The 21,422-nt window shown below is 42.9% G+C and overlaps 1 protein-coding gene across 3 annotated transcripts; it reads left to right on the forward strand.

Annotated features, from left to right (window-relative positions):
* The first annotated feature begins 14,856 nt into the window (after positions 1-14,856).
* On the forward strand, positions 14,857-20,927 carry LOC139578973 (putative nuclease HARBI1). Of its 3 annotated transcripts, XM_071407140.1 has the most exons (11): positions 14,857-17,583; positions 17,873-17,943; positions 18,031-18,207; positions 18,298-18,359; positions 18,442-18,528; positions 18,616-18,657; positions 18,726-18,899; positions 18,979-19,014; positions 19,113-19,667; positions 19,949-20,060; positions 20,155-20,927. In XM_071407140.1, the coding sequence occupies exons 1-8, from the start codon at positions 17,426-17,428 to the stop codon at positions 19,012-19,014; spliced, it is 807 nt and encodes a 268-aa protein (XP_071263241.1). In that variant the 5' UTR covers positions 14,857-17,425; the 3' UTR covers positions 19,113-19,667; positions 19,949-20,060; positions 20,155-20,927. The 3 variants fall into 3 exon arrangements, with proteins under 3 accessions (XP_071263241.1, XP_071263240.1, XP_071263239.1); XM_071407139.1 differs by lacking the exons at positions 14,857-17,583; positions 17,873-17,943 and adding an exon at positions 19,737-19,852 and having other exon boundaries at positions 18,122-18,207; positions 18,298-18,528; positions 18,616-19,014; XM_071407138.1 differs by lacking the exons at positions 14,857-17,583; positions 17,873-17,943 and adding an exon at positions 19,737-19,852 and having other exon boundaries at positions 18,122-18,207; positions 18,298-18,528; positions 18,616-19,667.
* Positions 20,928-21,422: the final 495 nt, after the last annotated feature.

The raw sequence follows: 21,422 nt of genomic DNA on the forward strand, positions 1-21,422 counted from the left end.
CCAATTGCTGATGTTTTTGATAGTGATCACTTAAGTCTGCCACAATTTTGGGCAAAATGAAAATTGAGATGATGCGCTGTCATTTGTCAAAATTCCATTTGCGAGTGTCTTGTGTCCCGCCGTGACCTGTTTTGTATCATGATTCGCTATCAAACACTGTCAGACAGACACACTGGATAGTGAGAAAGTTGTAAAAAAGCAACAAAGTGCACACATCGCCACTCGCAAGTGACTTTATAAGCTGATTTAGCTAACTTGGCCCGGCTGCTTAATGTGCCTGCTAGCTACTACTAGCTTCATTGACAAATAAACTGTATGCAGGGCACCGATGAGTTTTTCATGCAAATTTTCTTACTTGAGAAATACTGCACCAAACAACTTAGCCAGATGTAAATATGTGCTATTAAGACATTGGCAAAAATGTCAATTAATTACAGATTTCTTGATTTATCTTAGATTAATTCTGACTATTTGGAGGAACTGAGTGACAGTTGTTGCTACGGTGACTCGGGAGGGACAAAACACGAACATAACACACCCACATCGAACCACACCCCCAAGACCCAAATCTCATGTTCTCTTAATGAGCACCAGAAAAACACATGCAGAATCGTTGTGTTCAGTCAGTCCCCCTTTAAGCAGCATGTCTTCAAACCCAAAGCTTTTCCACTGCTCCATCAATGTCTGTGAGACGAGGCTGATTTTATTTATGCAAATGTTATTGTTGTTCAATCGCAAGATAATTGTCCTGTATTTTTTTTAAAGTATGATAATTGTACACGCCGTGCATAAAGTAACAAGTTAAAGAAGATCTGAGTGACTTACCTGTTGCCATGGGAACTGGGAGAGTCTGCTGTTCTGCGGTACATATGTGGGCGCAGCCATGTTAAAATACTCACACTGTCCTGTTTCCTCCCACACACACACACACACGCACACACCCAAACCTAGCCCTTGGGTATTTATGTAAAAAGGATTGTTTGTACCTACAGACCATTAGCCTTTCAAATGCCTGGGCACTAGGGGGATAGGGACTGCAAATGGATTTGGAATCGAGCAGTTGCAGTCTAACGGACCCTGGGTCATATTAATTAGGGCACACTGTCCCAAAATGTTTTGCAATAGAAAACTAGTGTTTCTTATTGGACAAATTAATAAAATAGTAGATCCCTATTTTTGTCAGTTTTCTTCCATTTTGGGCCTAGTGTATACAACCCTGCTGCTGTTGAAGTAAGGCTTCTCAGATAGCCATTGTGTGTCTATTTGACACCTGTATGTTTCTGTGTGAGAGCAGAGAAGTTTATCCTAGATGCTGATCTTGGGTCAGTTAAACATTTGTGGGATTTTTTATTTATTTTTTAAGGTTTTAGGGTGGGGGGGAGCTGATCCTAGATCTGTACCTAAAGGATACTTCACCTTGGAGCGAGAGCAGAGGGACTAACAGCCCTAATACACTACTCCTGTTTGACCAAGAGATGCAACTGAAATGCTAAACAGTAGAAGCCCTGCGACTTCTTCAAGGTGCTCATTCAGATGGCAACCGCTGAATACGCATGTTAAAACCGCACACTTGAAAAGACAACAAATCGAGCTTGATTGTTTAATGTCTGAACATTTTGCTGCTCAATGACAAGTTGTCATCCGTGCTCGCTGTGGGAAAACAAATACACCTTTTTGTTCAAATCTCTGTTTTTCAATCTTCATAGTGCATCAACCTCGTCTGGTTCCTTCACTGACTGAGACCGATATGCTTTGACCGTGAGATGCAAGAGATCCTTCTGTTCTCAAAGGAGCAGCACATCAAAACTGGACAGATTTTCATCCCTTTTTAAAGTTCTTCCTTCAGGATACTCTTCTAATGCAGCAGATCCCAAACTGCGCTAGTAGAAAGTTTGCTCTGTGTGCCAAATGGCACCTTTTTTATTTTATTTTACTGCATTACTTTTGACCAGCCATATGGTGCTCTGTGCACTAAAAGTGAATAGTGCACTAAAAAAGTCCACTAAGAAGGGAATAGGGTGCCATTTGGGGCGCACCCTTAGCCACGACATGCAAACGGAGCAGTCAAGCTGCGTTTGTTGAAGTCATCGCAAAGATTTCCTAAGTAAAGGATCAAAGGTTGACTAAACCACAGTGCCTATGGAAGGTTGGAGGATACTAATGGGCACTAGCTAGATCTGTTTGGCATAACTCGTATCTCGAAATCAAACATGAAAACCCTACACACACACACACAGATTCCTAATGTCCTTGAGTGATAAAGCATCATGTAGAACCTTGACTTCAAACAGGCAGAGGGAGGCTTTGAAGAGTAATCATAGGAGGACCACTAACTGCAGTGCGGCAGCCGTAGCCCTTTCAACTCTTCAGACATGCACTGCACTTTCATTCAGTGGGGAAAAGAAAAGTGTGTCCTTTTATGTTATATACTCCCACACCTCTCTTAAGTTAACCCCTGAGCCTGGCTCAGTGGCTGTCACCCAGGGCAATAGAGGAAATTGCTCTGAACCCTGTATTCTTATTTTCTCAAAGCCATCTTTCTCCTTGTGGTGTCCATGGTGACAGGTGGGATTATTGTGGAATGTCAGGGGAGCGGATGATGACATGGTTTCCCTTGAATGAAAAGACTGGGTCTGTGTGAGAATATACATGTTTTTTTTTGCGTGGTGGTAGTTCAGCTTTAATATTGCAGATTGTGTGTTCTATCAATGTAATTGCCTAAATTTCCAATCCCCATTTACGTTTATTTTTAAAGTTTACTTATAATTTCCTTTATTTTCCCCCAAGCCTACCACCCCTCCCCAAACGTATTACAAATAGAAAACATACCTTATTTACATAAGTATTCAGACCCTTTGCTATGAGACTTGAATTTGAGTTCAGATGCATCCTGTTTCCATTGATCATCCTTGATGTTTCTTCCATTTGATTGAAGGTCACCTGTGGTAAATTCAATTGATTGGACATGATTTGGAAAGGCACACACCTGTCTATATAAGGTAGTTGACAGTGCATATCAGATCAAAAACCAAGCCATGAGGGCGAAGGAATTGTCCGTAGAACTCCGAGACAGGATTGTGTCAAGGCACAGATCTGGGGAACGGTACCAAAAACATTTCTGCAGCATTGAAGGTCCCCAAGAACACATTCTTAAATGGAATAAGTTTGGAACCACCAAGACTTCCTAGAGTTGGCCGCACGGCCAAAGCAAGCGCGGGAGAAGGGCCTTGGTCAGGGAGGTGACCAAGAACCCGATGGTCACTCTGACAGAGCTGCAGAGTTCCTCTGTGGAGATGGGAGAACCTTCCAGAAGGACAACCATCTCTGCTGCACTCCACCAATCAGGTATTTATGGTAGAGTGGCCAGACGGAAACCACTCCTCAGTAAAAGGCACATGACAGCCCACTTGGAGTTTGCTAAAATGCACCCGAAGCGCACTCAGACCATGAGAAACAAGATTCTCTGGTCTGATGAAACCAAGATTGAACTCTTTGGCCTGAATGCCAAGCGTCACATCTAGAGGAAACCTGGCACCATCCCTACAGTGAAACATGGTGGTGGCAACATCAGATCACTTTGTGTGTGCTGCACAACAGTGAGTGACTCACAAGGCTCCGGTCTCGTTGTGTAAACAAACACCACGTGAGTGGGGGACCAACGGTAAGCTTCATAATGAAAAATGTCACATATCACACAAATTATCTAACATATCACACAAGTTGACTGCAGGTATTTACTTGAAAAGTAGCTACAAATAATCAAATGTATTAAAAAAAACATCAAATTGTTGACGGTATTGAAGAACCATCCTGTGGCTATTTCCAAATACCCCGATTTATATGGTATACCGCCCAAGCCGAGCGAGAACTTGTATTTCAACGTGAGTGTGTGTGTGCCCTTCCGTTGCTGTGGTTTGGATAAGGACTATGAAGGGTTTCGAGACACAGGGCACCTGGCGTTACCATGGAGACCGATCTCATGAAATTAGAGTTGGGAAAGGTAGAACATGATAGAGCACCACAATGGAACATTGATCCTATCAGTAGGCAAGTGGCTGCAGGGCAAAACACGGAACATGGGCACTCTGTGCCATACATTCAATCATACAGAATCATATAGATCATAATGCATAAGATTACATGCAGACAAGGGGGACCTGATCCTAGATTCACACGCCTACTCTGAAACGCTATATTATTATGTGCCCTGATATGAATCTCTGCACTTTCAGCAATACAATGTAAAATCTGACCTGGGGTCATATGATCTCATGAAATGGCTACCCAGACTATTTGTACCCTCCCCCCTTTACGCTGCTACTACGCTCAATGCATAGTCACTTTAATAATTCTACCTACCCCTCACATTGACTCTGTACCGGTACCCCCTATATATAGCCTCGCTATTGTTATTTTACTGCTGCTCTTTAATTATTTGTTACTTTTGTTTATAACATTATTTTGGGTGGTATTCTTTTGTAAAATGTTTTTGTTGGTTAAGGGCTTGTAAGTAAGCATTTCACTGTAAGGTCTGTTGTATTCGGCGCATGTGACAAATCAAATTTGATATGATACTCTTTTGTATGCGTCATTTCAGCTAGCGATGAATGCCTGCTTTTAAGACACTTACTGGGATTTAGCAGAGCGGTATGAAAGATGCGCTAGGCATTGATGCCACTCTATTCACATGAATTCAAGAGCCATTCATGAAAGAACTGAGTTCAAACACAGCTTCGTGTGATGCTATTTGAAGAGTGAAGTGAACGTAAGATAGAGATAATGTACACCACTATCATCATTAACTGCCCAGTTGTATACAATGGCAGTAAGTTTCTTATCAATTGCTTTAAACCTCTTTTGGATCTGCCATTTTTTGCCTAAAATGTCATACCCAAATCTAACTGCCTGTAGCAAGGATATGCATATTCTTGGTACCATTTCTTTATTTAACGAGGCAAGTCAGTTACGAACACATTCTTATTTTCAATAACGACCTAGGAACAGTGGGTTAACTACCTTGTTCAGATGCAGAACAATTTATACCTTGTCAGCTCGGGGATTCGATCTTGCAACCTTTCGGTTACTAGTCCAACGCTCTAACCACTAGGCTACCTGAATGGAAACACTTTGAAGTTTGTGGAAATGTGAAAGGAATGTAGGAGAATTTAACACATATCTGGTAAAAGATAATATAAAGAAATAACTAGCCGTTCTTTTGTATTATTTTTTTGTACCATCTTTGAAATGCAAGAGAAAGGGCATAATTGAATTATTCTAGCCCAGGCAAGATTTAGGCTTTGGCCACTAGGTGGCAGCACTGTATGTGCAATGTTTTAGTGATTCAATAAAATCTTGCGTATCTATTCAAAATGTTGTATCAAGACTGCCCAAATGTGACTAATTTGTTTATGCATACATTTTCAAGTTCATAATTGTGCACTCTCCTCAAACAATAGCATTATATTATTTCACTCTAATAGCTACTGTAAATTGGATAGTGCAGTTAGATTAACAAGAATGTAAGCTTTCTGCCCATATCAGATATGTTTATGTCCTGGGCTTTGTTTTTGTTTCTTACAACCTCTTGCTAATCACATTAGCCTACGTAAGCTCAACCGTCCCGCGGACAGGACTCCGATCCTGAAGAAGGAGTATGGAACAATGTGGCCAATTTTTCAGAACAGTTGACTCTGGCTGCGTTTACAGAGGCAGCCCAGTTCTGATCTTTTTCATCAGATCAGCTCTTTTGCCAATAATTGGGGAAAAAGATCAGAAATAAAATAAAATGTTATTTGTCACATGCACCGAATACAACAGGTAGACCTTACAGTGAAATGCTTACTTACAAGTCCTTAAGAAAAAGTGTTAAGTAAAAAATTGAAATAATAAGTAATAAATAAATAATTAAACCGCAGCAGTAAAATAACAGTAGCGAGGCTATATACAGGGGGTACCGGTGCGGGTGCACCAGTTAGTCGAGGTGATATGTACATGTAGGTAGAGTTAAAGTGACTGCATAGATAGTAAACAGAGTAGCAGCAGTGTAAAAGAGGGGTCTTGGTAGCCCTTTGATTAGCTGTTCAGGAGTCTTATGGCTTGGGGGTAGAAGCTGTTAAGGAGCCTTTTGGACCTCGACTTGGCACTCTGGTACCGCTTGCTGTGCGGTAGCAGAGAGAACAGTCTATGACTAGGGTGGCTGGAGTCTTTGACAATTTTAGGGACTTCCTCTGACACCGCCTGGCATAGAGGTCCTGGATGGCAGGAAGCTTGGCCCCAGTGATGTACTGGGCCGTATGTACTACCCTCTGTAGTGCCTTGCGGTCGGAGTGCGAGCTGTTGCCATACCAGGCAGTGATGCAACCAGTCAGGATGCTCTCGATGGTGCAGCTGTAGAACCTTTTGAGGATCTGAGGACACATGACAAATCTTTTCAGTCTCCTGAGGGGGAATAGGGTTTGTCCTCTTCGCGACTGTCTTTGTGTGTTTGGACCATGACAGTTTGTTGGTGATGTTGACACCAAGGAACTTGAAGCTCTCAACCTGCTCCACTGCAGCCCCGTCGATCAGAATGGGGGCGTGCTCGGTCCTCCTTTTCCTGTAGTCCACAATCATCTCCTTTTGTCTTGATCACATTGAGGGAGAGGTTGTTGTCCTGGCACCATACGGTCAGGTCTCTGACCTACTCCCTATAGGCTCTCATCGTTGTTGGTGATCAGGCCTATCACTGTTGTGTCATCTGCAAACTTAATGATGGTGTTGGAGTTGTGCCTGGCCATGCGTGAACAGGGAGTACAGGAGGGGACTGAGCACGCACCCCTGAGGGGCCCCTGTGTTGAGGATCAGCGTGCCGGATGTGTTGTTACCTACCCATACCACCTGGGGGCGGCCCGTCAGGAAGTCCAGGATACAGTTGCAGAGGGAGGTGTTTAGTTCAAGGGTCCTTAGCTTAGTGATGAGCTTTGAGGGCACTGTGTTGTTGAACCCTGAGCTGTAGTCAATGAATAGCGTTCTCACATAGGTGTTCCTTTTGTCCAGGTGGGAAAGGGCAGTGTTGAGTGCAATAGAGATTGCATCTTCTGTTGGAGCGGTATGCAAATTGGAGTGGGTCTAGGGTTTCTGGGATAATGGTGTTGATGTGAGCCATGACCAGCCTTTCAATTGGGCTTTTTCAAAACAGCCAATGCATTTTTTAAATGACACATTTTTCCCCCTTTCAAAAAAGCATAGCCTTATTCATTGATGATACATCTGTACAAAAATGTACCTCCTCTCTCTCCCTCTCTCGACATGGACAGTATTTTGCCTACCTCTTAGAGCGATAATGGCTGCAATTGACCGCCTATTTTATTTATTTACCAGTAAAAATATAGCTTTACAGATAAAACCAAACAGAATTTGAGATTTCTCGGTAAGAGTGCTTAACCTCAACAGCGCTGAAGTCCTGTCCTCACACAAACACATTTCACATGCGCCACTCGCACCTGATACACACGTCTCTGCCAGACTGTTCATACACCTGATACACACCTCTCTGCCAGACTGTTCATACACCTGATACACACCTCTCTGCCAGACTGTTCATACACCTGATACACACCTCTCTGCCAGACTGTTCATACACCTGATACACACCTCTCTGCCAGACTGTTCATACACCTGATACACACCTCTCTGCCAGACTGTTCATACACCTGATACACACCTCTCTGCCAGACTGTTCATACACCTGATACACACCTCTCTGCGAGACTGTTCATACACCTGATACACACACCTCTGCCAGACTGTTCATACACCTAATACACACCTCTCTGCGAGACTGTTCATACACCTGATACACACCTCTCTGCCAGACTGTTCATACACCTGATACACACCTCTCTGCCAGACTGTTCATACACCTGATACACACCTCTCTGCCAGAGTGTGCCACCCTTCACTCACTCACACACTCACTCCATTCTCACAGAACACTCACACACCCCACTCTCACCAAACACACTCACATACTCCCACTTCACTCACATAATTCGCCCTCCCACTCTATTGTATCACACCCTCCGGACCTACACCTTTCACTCTCCTGACACATACTCCTGCTCCTCTCCCACATAGCAAAGAGACAGACAGTGCTACTCCGTCCTGCTCCCCCCCCCCCCCCCCCCCCCCCCGCGTGTCTCAGCTCAGGGAATACCGACGATGGCATTACCATCAGTGCTGGTTGGGTTTTTACGAGACATGACTTTACAAGACAGGCTTTCCTCCAATTTGAAGTGTGTGTGTCTTATTCCCTCACTCCCACAAATGAAATATCTATCCACACACACACACAAAGGCATGCGCGCGCGCGCACACACGCGCATCGGGAGAGTGTGAGAAATGTACCTTTCATATTCGCATTTAGATGGAATTGGCAGTGTACACCAAAAAGAAAGTCAGTACGGTTACATGCACACAATAAGATTATTGGGGATAGTCAGATTTAATATAATAGTTTGTTTTAAACGTTTACATGCTTTGCAAAAATAACGATTTCCCTAATAATCCAGTTAACATGGACACATCTGAAATCAGGCTACCTGATGAATGCAGAAAATCACCTTTCAAAATAAACGTTCTACCACAGTGACCATGTTATTTTGCTAAGCCTGTTTGATTCTGAGTTCTGGCATATGACGTTTGTTTGTGAAAACTATTTCGAAGATGCATTTGTTCAGTTTTGCCGAACTCACGTCGAGGGAGACTTGCACTACCGGTGCTGGCACATGGTCAGATCAAATACACAGCTGGATGCCGATTTTAAGCGGTTTACATGTCCTAATAATTCAAAAGATTGCCAGGTGTTTTAATCAGCCTATGCTTACTTCGATTTTGACCTTACGCCGATTAAGATAAGCAGATTAAAGTGTTTACATGACTATTGCCATACTCTGCCTTAATATCTAATTATTAAAGTGCATGTAAACGTACTCACTGATTAGTCACTTAACCTTTTAATCAGTGTGGCAGCAGGTGAATCATCACAGACCCAAATCCCCAGCTCCCAAGCTCCCCACATCCCAAACCCCCCACCTCCAACTCTCCATACTCCCAGGTTGTGTTCCAAATACCACCCTATAGTGCACTACTTTTGACCAGGGTCAATAGGGGAACTATATAGGCAATACGGCGCCATTTGGGAAATACGCCCAGAATTGAAAACAAATCCCCCTCTAGGCTAGACACAGAATCTTGGATTCTATTTCTATGACACACTGCCCCCTAGAGGGTAGTACTAGCAGAGAGCTTCGGAGATGCACTCCAACACTTCTCAGTTAAACGGTGCTCAGGTGAATCAATCTCTCGTAATGAATGTATGTCCCTGAGGTAAATACTGTATGGAAAGATAATCCACTTATCATACATGCAGCAGACCTGAGATGGAATATAGTGTGCATCCAAAATGGCACCCTATTCCCTTTACAGTGCACTAATTTGGCAACATAGTTGGAGGGATAGTTGGGAGGCTGTGTAGATGGAAGAGTAGTGCACTGTAAATGGAATAGGGTGCCATTTGGGACACACACAGTCTGACGTTTCTTTGGGAAACTTGTTTGCCAATTATGGTAAACGCTCTCGGAACCATTCAGGTCACTTTTCTCATCACAAACTCAACCACAACAAGTCTCGGGAACCAAATCAAATGTGCTTGGGAATGGCAAGCATGCACAGCGGGCTACTACACACTGAAGGCTAAATGCATAGCTTTTCTTCCTGTGAAATTGATGAAAAACATGGATCACCAGACTTCAGTTGTAAAATGGAAAAATTGTCATGCTTGTCAGTGATAGCCAATCTTGAAATTGTTATTGTTTGACAGATGTAACATTTCCCTGGATGTTATATTTGGATGTCGCATCCTATGCATATCCTAATATTATTTTGAATGGCTTTTCCTCAAGAAATTGACTGTTAGTTCATAGTCGTTATCCAACTTTGATTGTCCATATACACTGAGTGTACAAAACATTAGGAACACCTGCTTTTTCCATGACATAGACTGACCAGGTGAAAGCTATGGTCCCTTATTGATGTCACCATTTTAAATCCACTTCAATCAGTGTAGATGAATGGGTGGACACAGGTTAAAGATTTTTAAGCCTTGAGGCAATTGAGGCATGGATTGTATATGTGTGCCATTTAGAGGGAGAATGGGCAAGACAAAAGATTTAAGTGCCTTTGAATGGGATATTGTAGGTGTCAGGTGGTCCAGAACTGGGGGGGGGGGGGTTCCTATTGTTTTGTACACTCAGTGTAAGTCAGGGATGGGCAACTGGTGGCGGCCCTCATGAAGGCCCAGTAAAACAGCTAATTTTCCTCTCTGCCATGAGGCAAAATGAGTAGAATTGCATGAAATTAGTTATAAAATTGCAAAATCCTCTCTCCGCCCCATAGCAAAATGTGTATAATTGCAGCAAACTTACTGAGCAATTGTATTACTGTAAAATAATAAGCCACATTTTTGGAGCACACAATATAGCTCAGTATTTTCTTAATTTATTTTATACAATTCTTATTGCTCATCTTTACCAAGGTTGTCAATAATTTCGGACCCCACTGTACAATATACCACACCCCCATTCCATGAATTAAACTTCGACCTACCAACGCCATCACCCACTGTCACGGGACACAATCACCCACTTACCCCCAAGGAGGTTCAACTTAACCCGGGGTTAGTTGTGCCAAGAGACCACTTTTTTTGGACAAACAATTTTTTCAAAACAGTTACGTTTACATGACTTCTGATTATTTCCAGGGATACACAACATCCTGAAATATATGTAGATATCTTTGTTAGAAGGAATACTATATTTCCCTTGATGTAGTGATGCTGAATGTAAAACACGGCTTACCACACTCTTAATGAGTTAGGTTTCTTTTCTATCGCCACCCACCAGAGCGATGCACAACTCAGGGAGTAAAACCAATACACAGACTCCCAATGTTGTTTCCCAAAGCTAGTTATAGTATTTTACATGAGGGTGTGTGTGTCTACCTTGTAGGCCGTCATTTGTAAAGTAGAATTTGTTCTTAACTGACTTGCCTAGTTAAATAAAGGTCAAATAAAAATGTCCATGGAAGGAGCCACTTGAAAGTATTGAGATGTACCCCATGTGAGACGTTGTATAGGAACCTACCCACTAGAGGGCAGTGAGAACTCAGAAGTGTGTGTGTGACGGCAGCACTCAAAACAGATGCCTCCCTTCTCATAGTCAGCATGGTCAATTTGGATATAATCGCACACTTGCCAAACTACATAGTCCTACGTATCAGCAGTGATTGCCTGTTGATGTGAGTTTGATGAGAAATGCTGGATGGCTAGGGAATGGAAGGCTGATGGATGTTTGGAGGCTGGGTGGCAACATAGATTGGTGGATAGTTGGGAGGCGGGGTAGATGGAAGGCTGGAGGCTGAGGAGTGAGGGTCTAGGGGGGATCGGGGGTCTAATATCTTTGGCCCCTCTGGGAGGCTGGGTGGGTGCTGGATGGCTGGAGGAATGGGGGGGGTAGAGACCTGTGATCTGAGTCTGGGGATATGTACAGAATGGGGTCTAGGGGGGCAAGCAATGGTGTAGCACTATCTTGTAGGTTCTGGCTCACAGTTCTATGAATTTATTTTGGTAATCCGTTATTTAAGTAGGGATAGACACAATTTAAACATTGACACATTGAATTAACAAGAATCCGATGCATTGCACCATCACACTTAAGGCGACACTAACATTCAGGGTTTGTCCCTAGATTACTTATATAAAGGAAGGGCAACTTTGATGGAGGTGGGGGCCACCATTTTTTACTCATTGTGAGGGGCCACAGTTTCTCGCGGGTCTGCATATCCACATCCATCTTTTTTGTTTTGTTGCAATTCTATACATATTGCTATGGAGTGTAGAGAAAAAGTTGCAGTATGTGACCAGAAATAAAATAGGGGCTACACCCCTGCTTGTTTTAAAGTTTGTATACACAAGGCATGATGATGTGCTTCTACATCTGCATTGCTTGCTCTTTGGGGTTTTAGGCTGGGTTTCTGTATAGCACTTTGTGACACCTGTTGATGTAAAAAGGGCTTTATAAATACATTTGATTGATGTCTGCTCTGTAACAATAAAATGCACTAACTTGAATTCATATGCATGACCCATTGCATGAAACGGACAAAGTTGAATCATCATTTGACTATATTAGCCCACACAGCTACAAGGATACACTTTCATGCCAGGTTTAGGACCTCATATTGTAGCTTCTAGAGACCCTAACTTATGTATAAAACAATCTACACTGAACAAAAATATAAACGCAACATGTAATATGTTTCATGAGCTGAAATAAAAGATCCCAGAAATGTTCCATACGCACAAAAATGTTATTTCTCTAATTTTGTGCACAAATTTGTTTACATCTGTGTTAGTGAGCATTTCTCCTTTGCCAAGATAATCTATCCACCTGACAGGTGTGGCATATCAGGAAGCTGATTAAGCAGCATGATCATTGCACCTTGTGCTAAGGACAATAAAAAGCCACTCTGAAATGTGCAGTTTTGTCACACAACACAATGCCACAGATATCTCAAGTTGAGGGAGCGTGCAATTGGCATGCTGACTGCGGGAATGTACACCAGAGCTGTTGCCAGAGATTTTGTTAATTTCTCTACCATAAACTGCCTCTAACATTTTAGAGAATTTGGCAGTAAGTCCAACTGGTCTCACAACCGCAGATCACGTGTACGGCGTCCTGTGGGCGAAGGGTTTGCTGATGTCAACGTTGTGAACCAAGTGTCCCATGGTGGGATTATGGTATGGGCAGGCAAAGACTACGATAGCAATTTGAATGCACATAGATACCGTGATGAGATCCTGAGGCCCATTGTCGTGCCATTCATCCGTCGCCATAACCTCATGTTTCAGCATAATAATGCACGGCCCCATGTCCCAAGGATCTGTACACAATTCTTGGAAGCTGAAAAAAAAATGAGTTCTTCCATGGCCTGCATACTCACGAGACATGTCACCGATTGAGCATGTTTGGGATGCTCTGGATCGACGTGTACAAAAGCGTGTTCCAGTTCCCACCAATATTCAGCAACTTTGCACAGCCATTGAAGAGGAGTGGGACAACATTCCACAGGCCACAATCAACAGCCTGATCAACTGTATGCGAAGGAGATGTGTCGCGCTGCATGAGGTAAATGATGGTCACACCAGATACTGACTGGTTTTCTGATCCACGCCACTACCTATTTTTTTTAAGTATCTGTGACCAACATGCATATTTATTTAGTATTTTATTTAACTAGGCAAGTCAGTTAAGAACAAATTCTTATTTACAATGACGGCCTACCCCGGTCAATCCCGGAAGACGCTGGGCCAATTGTGCGCCGCCCTATGGGACCCCCAATCACGACCGGTTGTGATACAGCCTGGAATCAAACCAGGGTCTGTGGTGACACCTGTAGCACTGAGATGCAGTGCCATAGATCTCTGCGCCACTCGGGAGCATATCTGTATTCCCGGTCATGTGAAATCCATAGATTAGGGCCTAATTAATTTATTTCAATTGACTGATTTCCTTGTCTGAACTGTAACTCAGTAAAATATTTGAAATTGTTGCATGTGTTTAGATTTTTGTACAGTATACTTTGGGTTAGATCAGCGATTCCCAAACTCAGGCCTCGGGACACCAAGGGGAGCAAAAAAATGTCTCTCCAAATAATCAACTAATCATCAAGTTTTGATAATTTGTATCAGCTGTGTAGTCAACATAGAGAAGCTAACTTACTATTTATCTAACTTTTCAATCTCGATTTTTGTTTCCCTCGTGTAAGTTAGCTGAACAAGATCCCGTTTATTTCCTATTTACGAAGTTCTGCTGTTCCCCCTTGTCTCACGGAGTGTTTGTTCCCTGGGTCCCTTTTTTGTTCATGGATGATGATAGGCTACATGAAAAGGCTCAACTCTGGGTGCCGAACATGGAGCTCCTAGCTACAGAATTGGAACGGGATGTGTGATGCTCCATACCCGTTACAGCTTGGCTAGTGTACATTTTAGAAAGGGATTTTTCAATTAACCTGTTCTTGTCAATACTTTTCTAAAGATTCGAGAACGAAGAAAGTATCTTATACATGTTCGTGTACAGTTGCTGGGGGGGTTCTCCAAAAACCGGAGAAAAATTCAGAAAGATATTAATTACACATTTTCTATCAAGTGGGAAATGCTTCTTAAGTTCCTCAGCGTTCACATCACCGAGGACTTGTCATGGACCACCACCACCACCACAGCGTCAATCTTTGTTTTGGTCGCACAGCACTGTGTGATGCGCCGTCATCTACACATAGAAACAACTTGTTACGGCAAAGATGTTGGGAAATGCAAGATGTCCGGCAGCTAAAATGACGAGGGAACTCCTCCCTCGGTTCAAAACGTGGATTTAATATCGTTCAGACATTTCTCATGTTTTTGGAGAACCACCTGCAACTGGACAGACATTTCTAAGATACACTTCTCTTCTGAATCTAGAAAGAAGAAAGTATCGCCAAGAACAGGTCATTGAAAAATTCCTAAAATGTACACTAGCCAAGCTGTTCCTATTCTGTAGCTAGGAGCTAGCTGCTTGGCCTCACTGCAGAGTACGCTCTAGACCAGGAGGTCTGATATAGTTCCCCTGGAGAAAGGCAGGCTTTGGGGAGTGTGGCACAACAATCAGGGGAGTAAAACTCTAAATTGTCAGGCCTCCCGAGTGGCGCAGCGGTCTAAGGCAGCTAACTTACATGAGGAAAACAAAACTCGAGCTTGAAAAGGTAGATAAATAGTAAGTTAGCTTCTCTATGTTGACTACACAGCTGATTCAAATTATCAAAGCTAGTTGATTATTTGAAAAAACTAAATGTGCTCCCCTTGGTGTCCCGAGGCCTGAGTTTGGGAATCGCTGATCTAACCCAAAGTATAGAGGCGTCACTGCAGACCCGGGTTCAATCCTGGGCTGTATCACAACTGGCCGTGATCGGGAGTCCCGTCGGGCGGCGCACAGCGACTCGCTGTGGTGGGCTGGGCGCCTGCAGGCTGACCTCGGTCGTCAGGTGAATGGTGTTTCCTCCGACACATTGGTGCGGCTGATTTCCCGGGTTAAGCGGGCGGGTGTTTAGAAGCACGGTTTGCCGTTTCGGAGAACGCATGACTCGACCTTCGTCTCCCGAGCCCGTTGGGAAGTTGTAAAATTGAGACAACATTTGAAATTGGGAAGAAAAAGGGGGTAAAAATAAATAAGAAGACCTTGCTGCAAGTGAGTTTTCTGATTGATTTATTGGCAGTGATGCTCTCAAACCGAACAAAGATTTGAGGGGCCAGGACACTGCTCTCCATGCAGCCAAGATAGCAATGGTAATATCTCTGCTTTGTGTGTTTTCCGCATGCATTTGCCTGCTGATCATATTATTAAAGTCTTTGTTTTTCCCCATTCTGTCTCTGTTCACAGTCCATGTTAAGGCCCAAGCCATGTTTTGTTTTTTTGGCACCCTAGTTTTAATGATCTAGATAAAGTAGATTGGGGGGGTGATGACTGCACGTAATGATCATTACAAAAACACAATGTTCTACATCAATCTGTAAGCTCTTTGTGGTAGTTGTAGCTGTTGTATGACTAAGTAAATACTAGAATAAAAACGGTAGCATCCTGTAGCAGCATATTCCATATAGATTGCATCTGCAAGTCAACATAGAACAAGATACAGTAGTAAACACCAGGGGGTGAGTGACGAGTGAAAGGATGTTCGACTGGCACCACATAGTCGTTGTAGTCATTTTAAATGGACAAGAAGAGTGGTAGTACAGTAGGCTAATTTATTGTTAAATGTAGTCAATTGTTACACTTAGATATGGGTTGTGTGCTAGTTTGAGTGTGGTCATGTCAGTGTTATGTAGTAGTAGATGCAGGCTACTTGATTATGGATAGTAGGGTGCATAAAACTTCATAAATTCGTAACAAGGGGCAATATTTCAGAAGGTACAATAGAAATGACGGTTAGAAAATGTGGAAGAGCAGTAGTGGTCACATCTACAAAAAATATGTATGTTTGTTTCTAACTTCAAGTATGTCTAGTAATCAAGTGACAAGTTGACTTAAGCTGGTAATTTGTAGTAATGTTGGTATTTTTCGCTTTGGAGCTCTTACAGAAATTTGAGAAACTGAAAGAAGTAAAGATTCCGTGGAATGTCATAAGCACTAATTACAAGTGAAGATTCCATAGAATGTCATGACTCTTTGCTCCCTCTGCTCTTGAGGGTAAGGGACTAGATAAAGGAAACGGGGTTAGGTTAAGCCAGTTGAACAGCCATTTTTAAACAATTAGGCTGTGCTCACACAGGCAGCCCAATTCTGATCTTTTTCCCACTAATTAGTCTTTTGACCAATTACATCAGATCATCAAAAGACCAATTAGCGGGGGGGGGGGGGGGGATCAATATTGGGCTGCCTTTCTGAACAGCCTGCTAGGCTCCGTACAAACTGCAATGGCTGAGAAGAATCAGACGGATCTTGGATCTTTCCCTCCAATGCTTTTGAGGAGGTGAGGAGAGAAGACACAAGGAATGGAGGAAATATTAATTCGGCCTTTTCTCAAATGGGTACACACATTTAAAAACGACATGCTACTTATTTTATCTATAGCATTTCTAGCACAACTAGCTACATTTCTTTTTACTACCTTACATATACATTTTACGATTCCACCCCCATAAATAGAATGTTCCTGATGACGAGAATGAGTCTAGCGAAGTAGGAGTTTCATTCCTGCTGCTCTATAACAGGTCTTGGATTGAATCCTGGGGGCGTATTCATTACAGAAACAGTTTACCATTTAAGAACCAAACGGAAGCAAACAGAGCAAAACAAGAGTTTATATTGGTCAAATTCAGGTTAGGTCCCTCCCCGTTTCGTTAGGTTTTCTTCCATTTGGGAAATGTTTTTCAACAGAATCGGTATAATGAATACACCCCCAGGCCTCAATCTTGTTCTGAGGGAAGCTCAGCCTCATGGGCAGATCTAATGTAATTGGTTGGATGAAAGCTCAGTGGGCAGCACTTAGGAGTTTATGGGTAAAAAAATATAAAAAAGAAAAGGCCTTACAGGTGGCAGGAGCGACCTGCAAGGTTGCCAGTTCGTATCCAGGGGCCTGTTGCACAAAAGTAGAATTAAGACATCCGGGATAAATGACTCAGCTGAGCTCAATGAAGCCAAAACATGTGCGTCCAGGCTTAATTGGTTGCACAAAGACCAAGCCAGGATGAGCAGACACGGATTCATTAAGCCAGGTGAAACCAATCCTGGATAGGTGCGCGCTCACGGCTCACTCAAATAGACCCCGCCACAGATCACAGATTAACTGATTTACCATGGCAACTAGAGCCGCGTACTTTTCCCCGTCGGAAGCACAAATCCTCATGGAGGCATACGAGGAGGTAAAAGATATAATTAAGAAGAAAGGCAACACCGCCACAGTGATAAAGCAAAGAGAAAAAGCGTGGCAAAGTATTGCAGACCGCCTGAATGCGTAAGTAGTGCACAATTACACACTCACCGCTCCGCTGAAACATCACAATTACAATTCAAATATTTAATTCACATCTCCAAAAATGCAGTTGTACTGTAATTATGAAACGGTTAAATTTTTAATTGAAATGCACTGCAGATATGAGTGAAATTGTGTAAAGTAACTCCATCACACTGTATAAAGCTATGATAAATTTTTTGATATTTTTACTGAAAACAAGACAAAAATACCAAGTAATTTTTTGCAGTGTGACTCCATTAAATGTGTGTGTGTGTGTGTGTGTGTGTAGATTAAACATGAACGGGCCAAAACGGACATGGCAGCAGGTCAAAATCAAATACAAGAACATTCTGCAGAATGGTATGGTCCCTGACTAATATTTAACAAAGCACAAGCATATATTGTACCCAGAAGGTGCCTGCTCACACATTGTCTGTACTGTTTTAGCAGTGAAAAAGAATACCCACAGACAAGGCACGGGTGGTGGGTCACCAAAGGCTGACCTTACCCCAGCAGAGGACATGGCCTTGGAGCTAAATAAAGGCAGGCCCGTCTTAGAGGGGATCCCTGGGGGGAAAGAGACGAGCATAGGTTCCTCCCAAGATGCCACCCGCTTCATTCAAGGTATGTCCTTCCATCTCTACATGGGATACAACCACATTCATATTGAATCAATTTGGACTGTCTGACTTTGGTTTACCTATTGCCTTGCAGTGTCTGGCAGCACTGTGTTCCTGTTAGAGCCACCAGCACAAGCACCAGACGATGCTGATCCAGTGAGTACTCCATCAAAGGCATACTGTAGGCCTGGCATGTCTTGTCTACTAGCTTCAATATGAATCCGATTAAATGTGATAGGGTGAAGGCCCCAGTGCAGCAGCAACAGCACATGATGGAGACGATGATGAGGAGGAGACCATCTCTCTGGATTCCAGAAGGCATGAGGTATCATGTTAAGACTGTGAAAGTACTATTTACTCTACAATGGTGAGGAGTCCTCATCAAAATCAAAAAATCTAATTTCTTTTACAGGACCCAGATGCTATACAGTGGGAAAACCAGCCTGGCAACATAGTGCGTATTAATAAAAGGACACCACATCCTGCCAAATTCCAGCTGCGCTAATTGTATTGTGTTCACAGAGCTCACAAGCTATCAGAAAGTTGTATGGCAACCACCTCCGGCGCCAAATAGAACTGGCAGACATAGACATTCAGTACAAGAAGAAAAAGATGGAAAATCTTGCACTGGAGTCCGAAATAAAAAAGAGGACAATTAGGAAACTGGACCTTGAAATAAAAAAACTTGAGAGGGAGGTGAGATATGCCTTCAATGTACACTGTATGCTAACTGTAACACAAATGTATTAATCATTATTTTTCTTTCCTCCCCCAGCTCCAAGAAGATGACACAGCTCAAAATAAAAATTAGGTATATTCTCGTAAAGTCAAGTGAGCCATGACATATGAGCTCTTATTGTGAGCACACAGGACGGTGGCATCTTTCTAAGGTTTTTTTTATTTTCCCAGCAATCAGTACAACCAAGTCATCGTTATAAGGCATCGCCCTCTTTTGCCCACCCCCCCAGCACCAGGTGTGGCCACTAGCCTATATGAAGGGCCAAAATTGTGTGTTCCTTTCTGCTCTGACAATGGCATGCCCATTCGTGCGAGATGTGGTGGATGAAGAAGCACTTGTGCTGAGGAGAGCCTTCAGGCGAGAAAGGGTCTTCAGGGACCGGTTGGACCCACTGGCCTTCCCTGATGACCATCTATATGAAAGATACAGGTTTTCTGCAGATGGCATCAGGTATCTATGCAGACTACTGGGTCCCAGGATTAAGCACCGCACTGCACGGAGCCATGCACTGAGTGTGGAGCAAATGGTTTGTGTGGCCTTGCGCTTTTTTGCTAGTGGAGCCTTCCTGTACTCAGTGGGGGATGCAGAACAGCTGAACAAGGCCACAATTTGCCGCACAATAAGGAGTGTGTGTCTGGCTATCAAAGCATTAGCAGATGTCTTCATCTCCTTCCCTGGCCACAGAAGACTCTGTGACATCAAAGAGGAGTTCTATAGGATTGCAGGTAAGAGGATCTACAAATTACAGGACAACTGTTAACACATAGTAGGATACTCATTACTTTGTGTGACAGGTTTCCCCAATGTCATTGGTGCAGTGGACTGCACACACATAAGGATAAAAGCCCCCTCAGGTGCCCATGAGGCCGATTTTGTGAATAGGAAATCCTTTCACAGCATTAATGTTCAGGTGAACATAACTTTTTGATATTGTCCATTGACGAACACTCTGCATTGCCAGTGATGTGCATTGATTGGTGTAATATTCCTCATCTTATGATTTCAGATGGTCTGCAATGCTGACTGTGTGATCAGCAATGTTGTGGCAAAATGGCCTGGCTCAGTCCATGACTCCAGAATCTTTCGGGCCTCTGAAATCTATCAGTGCCTATCACAAGGTAAGCCACACAACCCCTATTTATAACCATCATGGCTGTGTCAAGAATATCACTGTGTTTATGAGGTAGTAATGATGAGATTTTGTGTTGACAGGTGAATTCTCTGGTGTGTTGCTGGGAGACAGGGGGTATGGCTGCCAGCCTTTTCTCCTGACACCTTTCACAGACCCCCAGGAAGCACAGCAGGCCTACAACCATGCCCATGCCAGGACCAGGGCCAGAGTTGAAATGACCTTTGGCCTCCTGAAGGCACGCTTTCACTGCCTTCACAAATTAAGGGTCAGCCCTGTTAGGGCATGTGATATTACTGTGGCTTGTGCTGTCCTCCACAATGTGGCCTGCCTGAGGAAGGAGAGGGCCCCCAGAGTGCCACCAGCCATGGACTGGGACAATCCGGCAATCTTCCCTGATGACGACAGTGGTCGGCTGCTGAGGGACCAATATGTGTTGAATTATTTTAGTTAGTATGTGTGCTTTCAATTTTGGTTAAATATGTCCTGCGGTGGCAGAGGAATTTGGGTTTTTTTGGGTTCGTTTTTTGACGAATTTGGCCTCTTATGATGTTTGTGCGGTATACTGTGTGTAATACAAGGCTGCAGGGAGGCTACTGCATCCATTCATTTGTCTGTTCAGTTGATGTGTATGGATTTGTCCTGCATTTATTTTAGTGTGCAGACATGCAGGGTGTGTTATATACAGACCTTTGAATGTGTATGTATCATTTTGTATAATATGCTTGGATTCTGTGCTTTCCATCTTGTAGAGTCACTGTGACTTCAGTTTCGAAAGGAGCTGATGGTTTACCTGCTTTGTTTTGTCCTTATTCAATAAAGGAACATAATGTTACACATTGTGTTTTTATATTCATATGGAATGTGTATTTGTTTATATGACAGAGTACTAGGGCCACACTGAAGAAAAAGGATAAAGTCATAAATTTATGAGGCTGGTTCTTTCTGCAGAAAAGCTACATATTGTTTTTACAGTTTTGATACTTATGACAATGTGATACTTAATATTCTGGCACATCAGCATGTCTTTGTTTATGAAACCATACTGAAGTACAATTTCACGAAATGCCCCACATCTGTCATTTTAACTGTCCTCCTTTAAAACAACTGGTTACAATATTATGACTTGTGTTTTTTTCCCCTCTGTGGCCCTAATATTCTATCATTTTATATATAGCCTTATAGTCTATGGGAAACTGTAAATTATCTAATGATAGCAACATCATCTAAAAATCATTTTTTATCCAAAATCATTGAAATTAATGATCACAAACGTTTAAATAATAACAGTGGGTCTAGTTATATGTGATAACAATGTATAGTGAGCAGTGAAATAACTATTGGTTTCCAT

The sequence above is a fragment of the Salvelinus alpinus genome, chromosome 6, assembly GCF_045679555.1.
Source record: "Salvelinus alpinus chromosome 6, SLU_Salpinus.1, whole genome shotgun sequence".
Classification (NCBI taxonomy): Eukaryota; Metazoa; Chordata; class Actinopteri; order Salmoniformes; family Salmonidae; genus Salvelinus; species Salvelinus alpinus.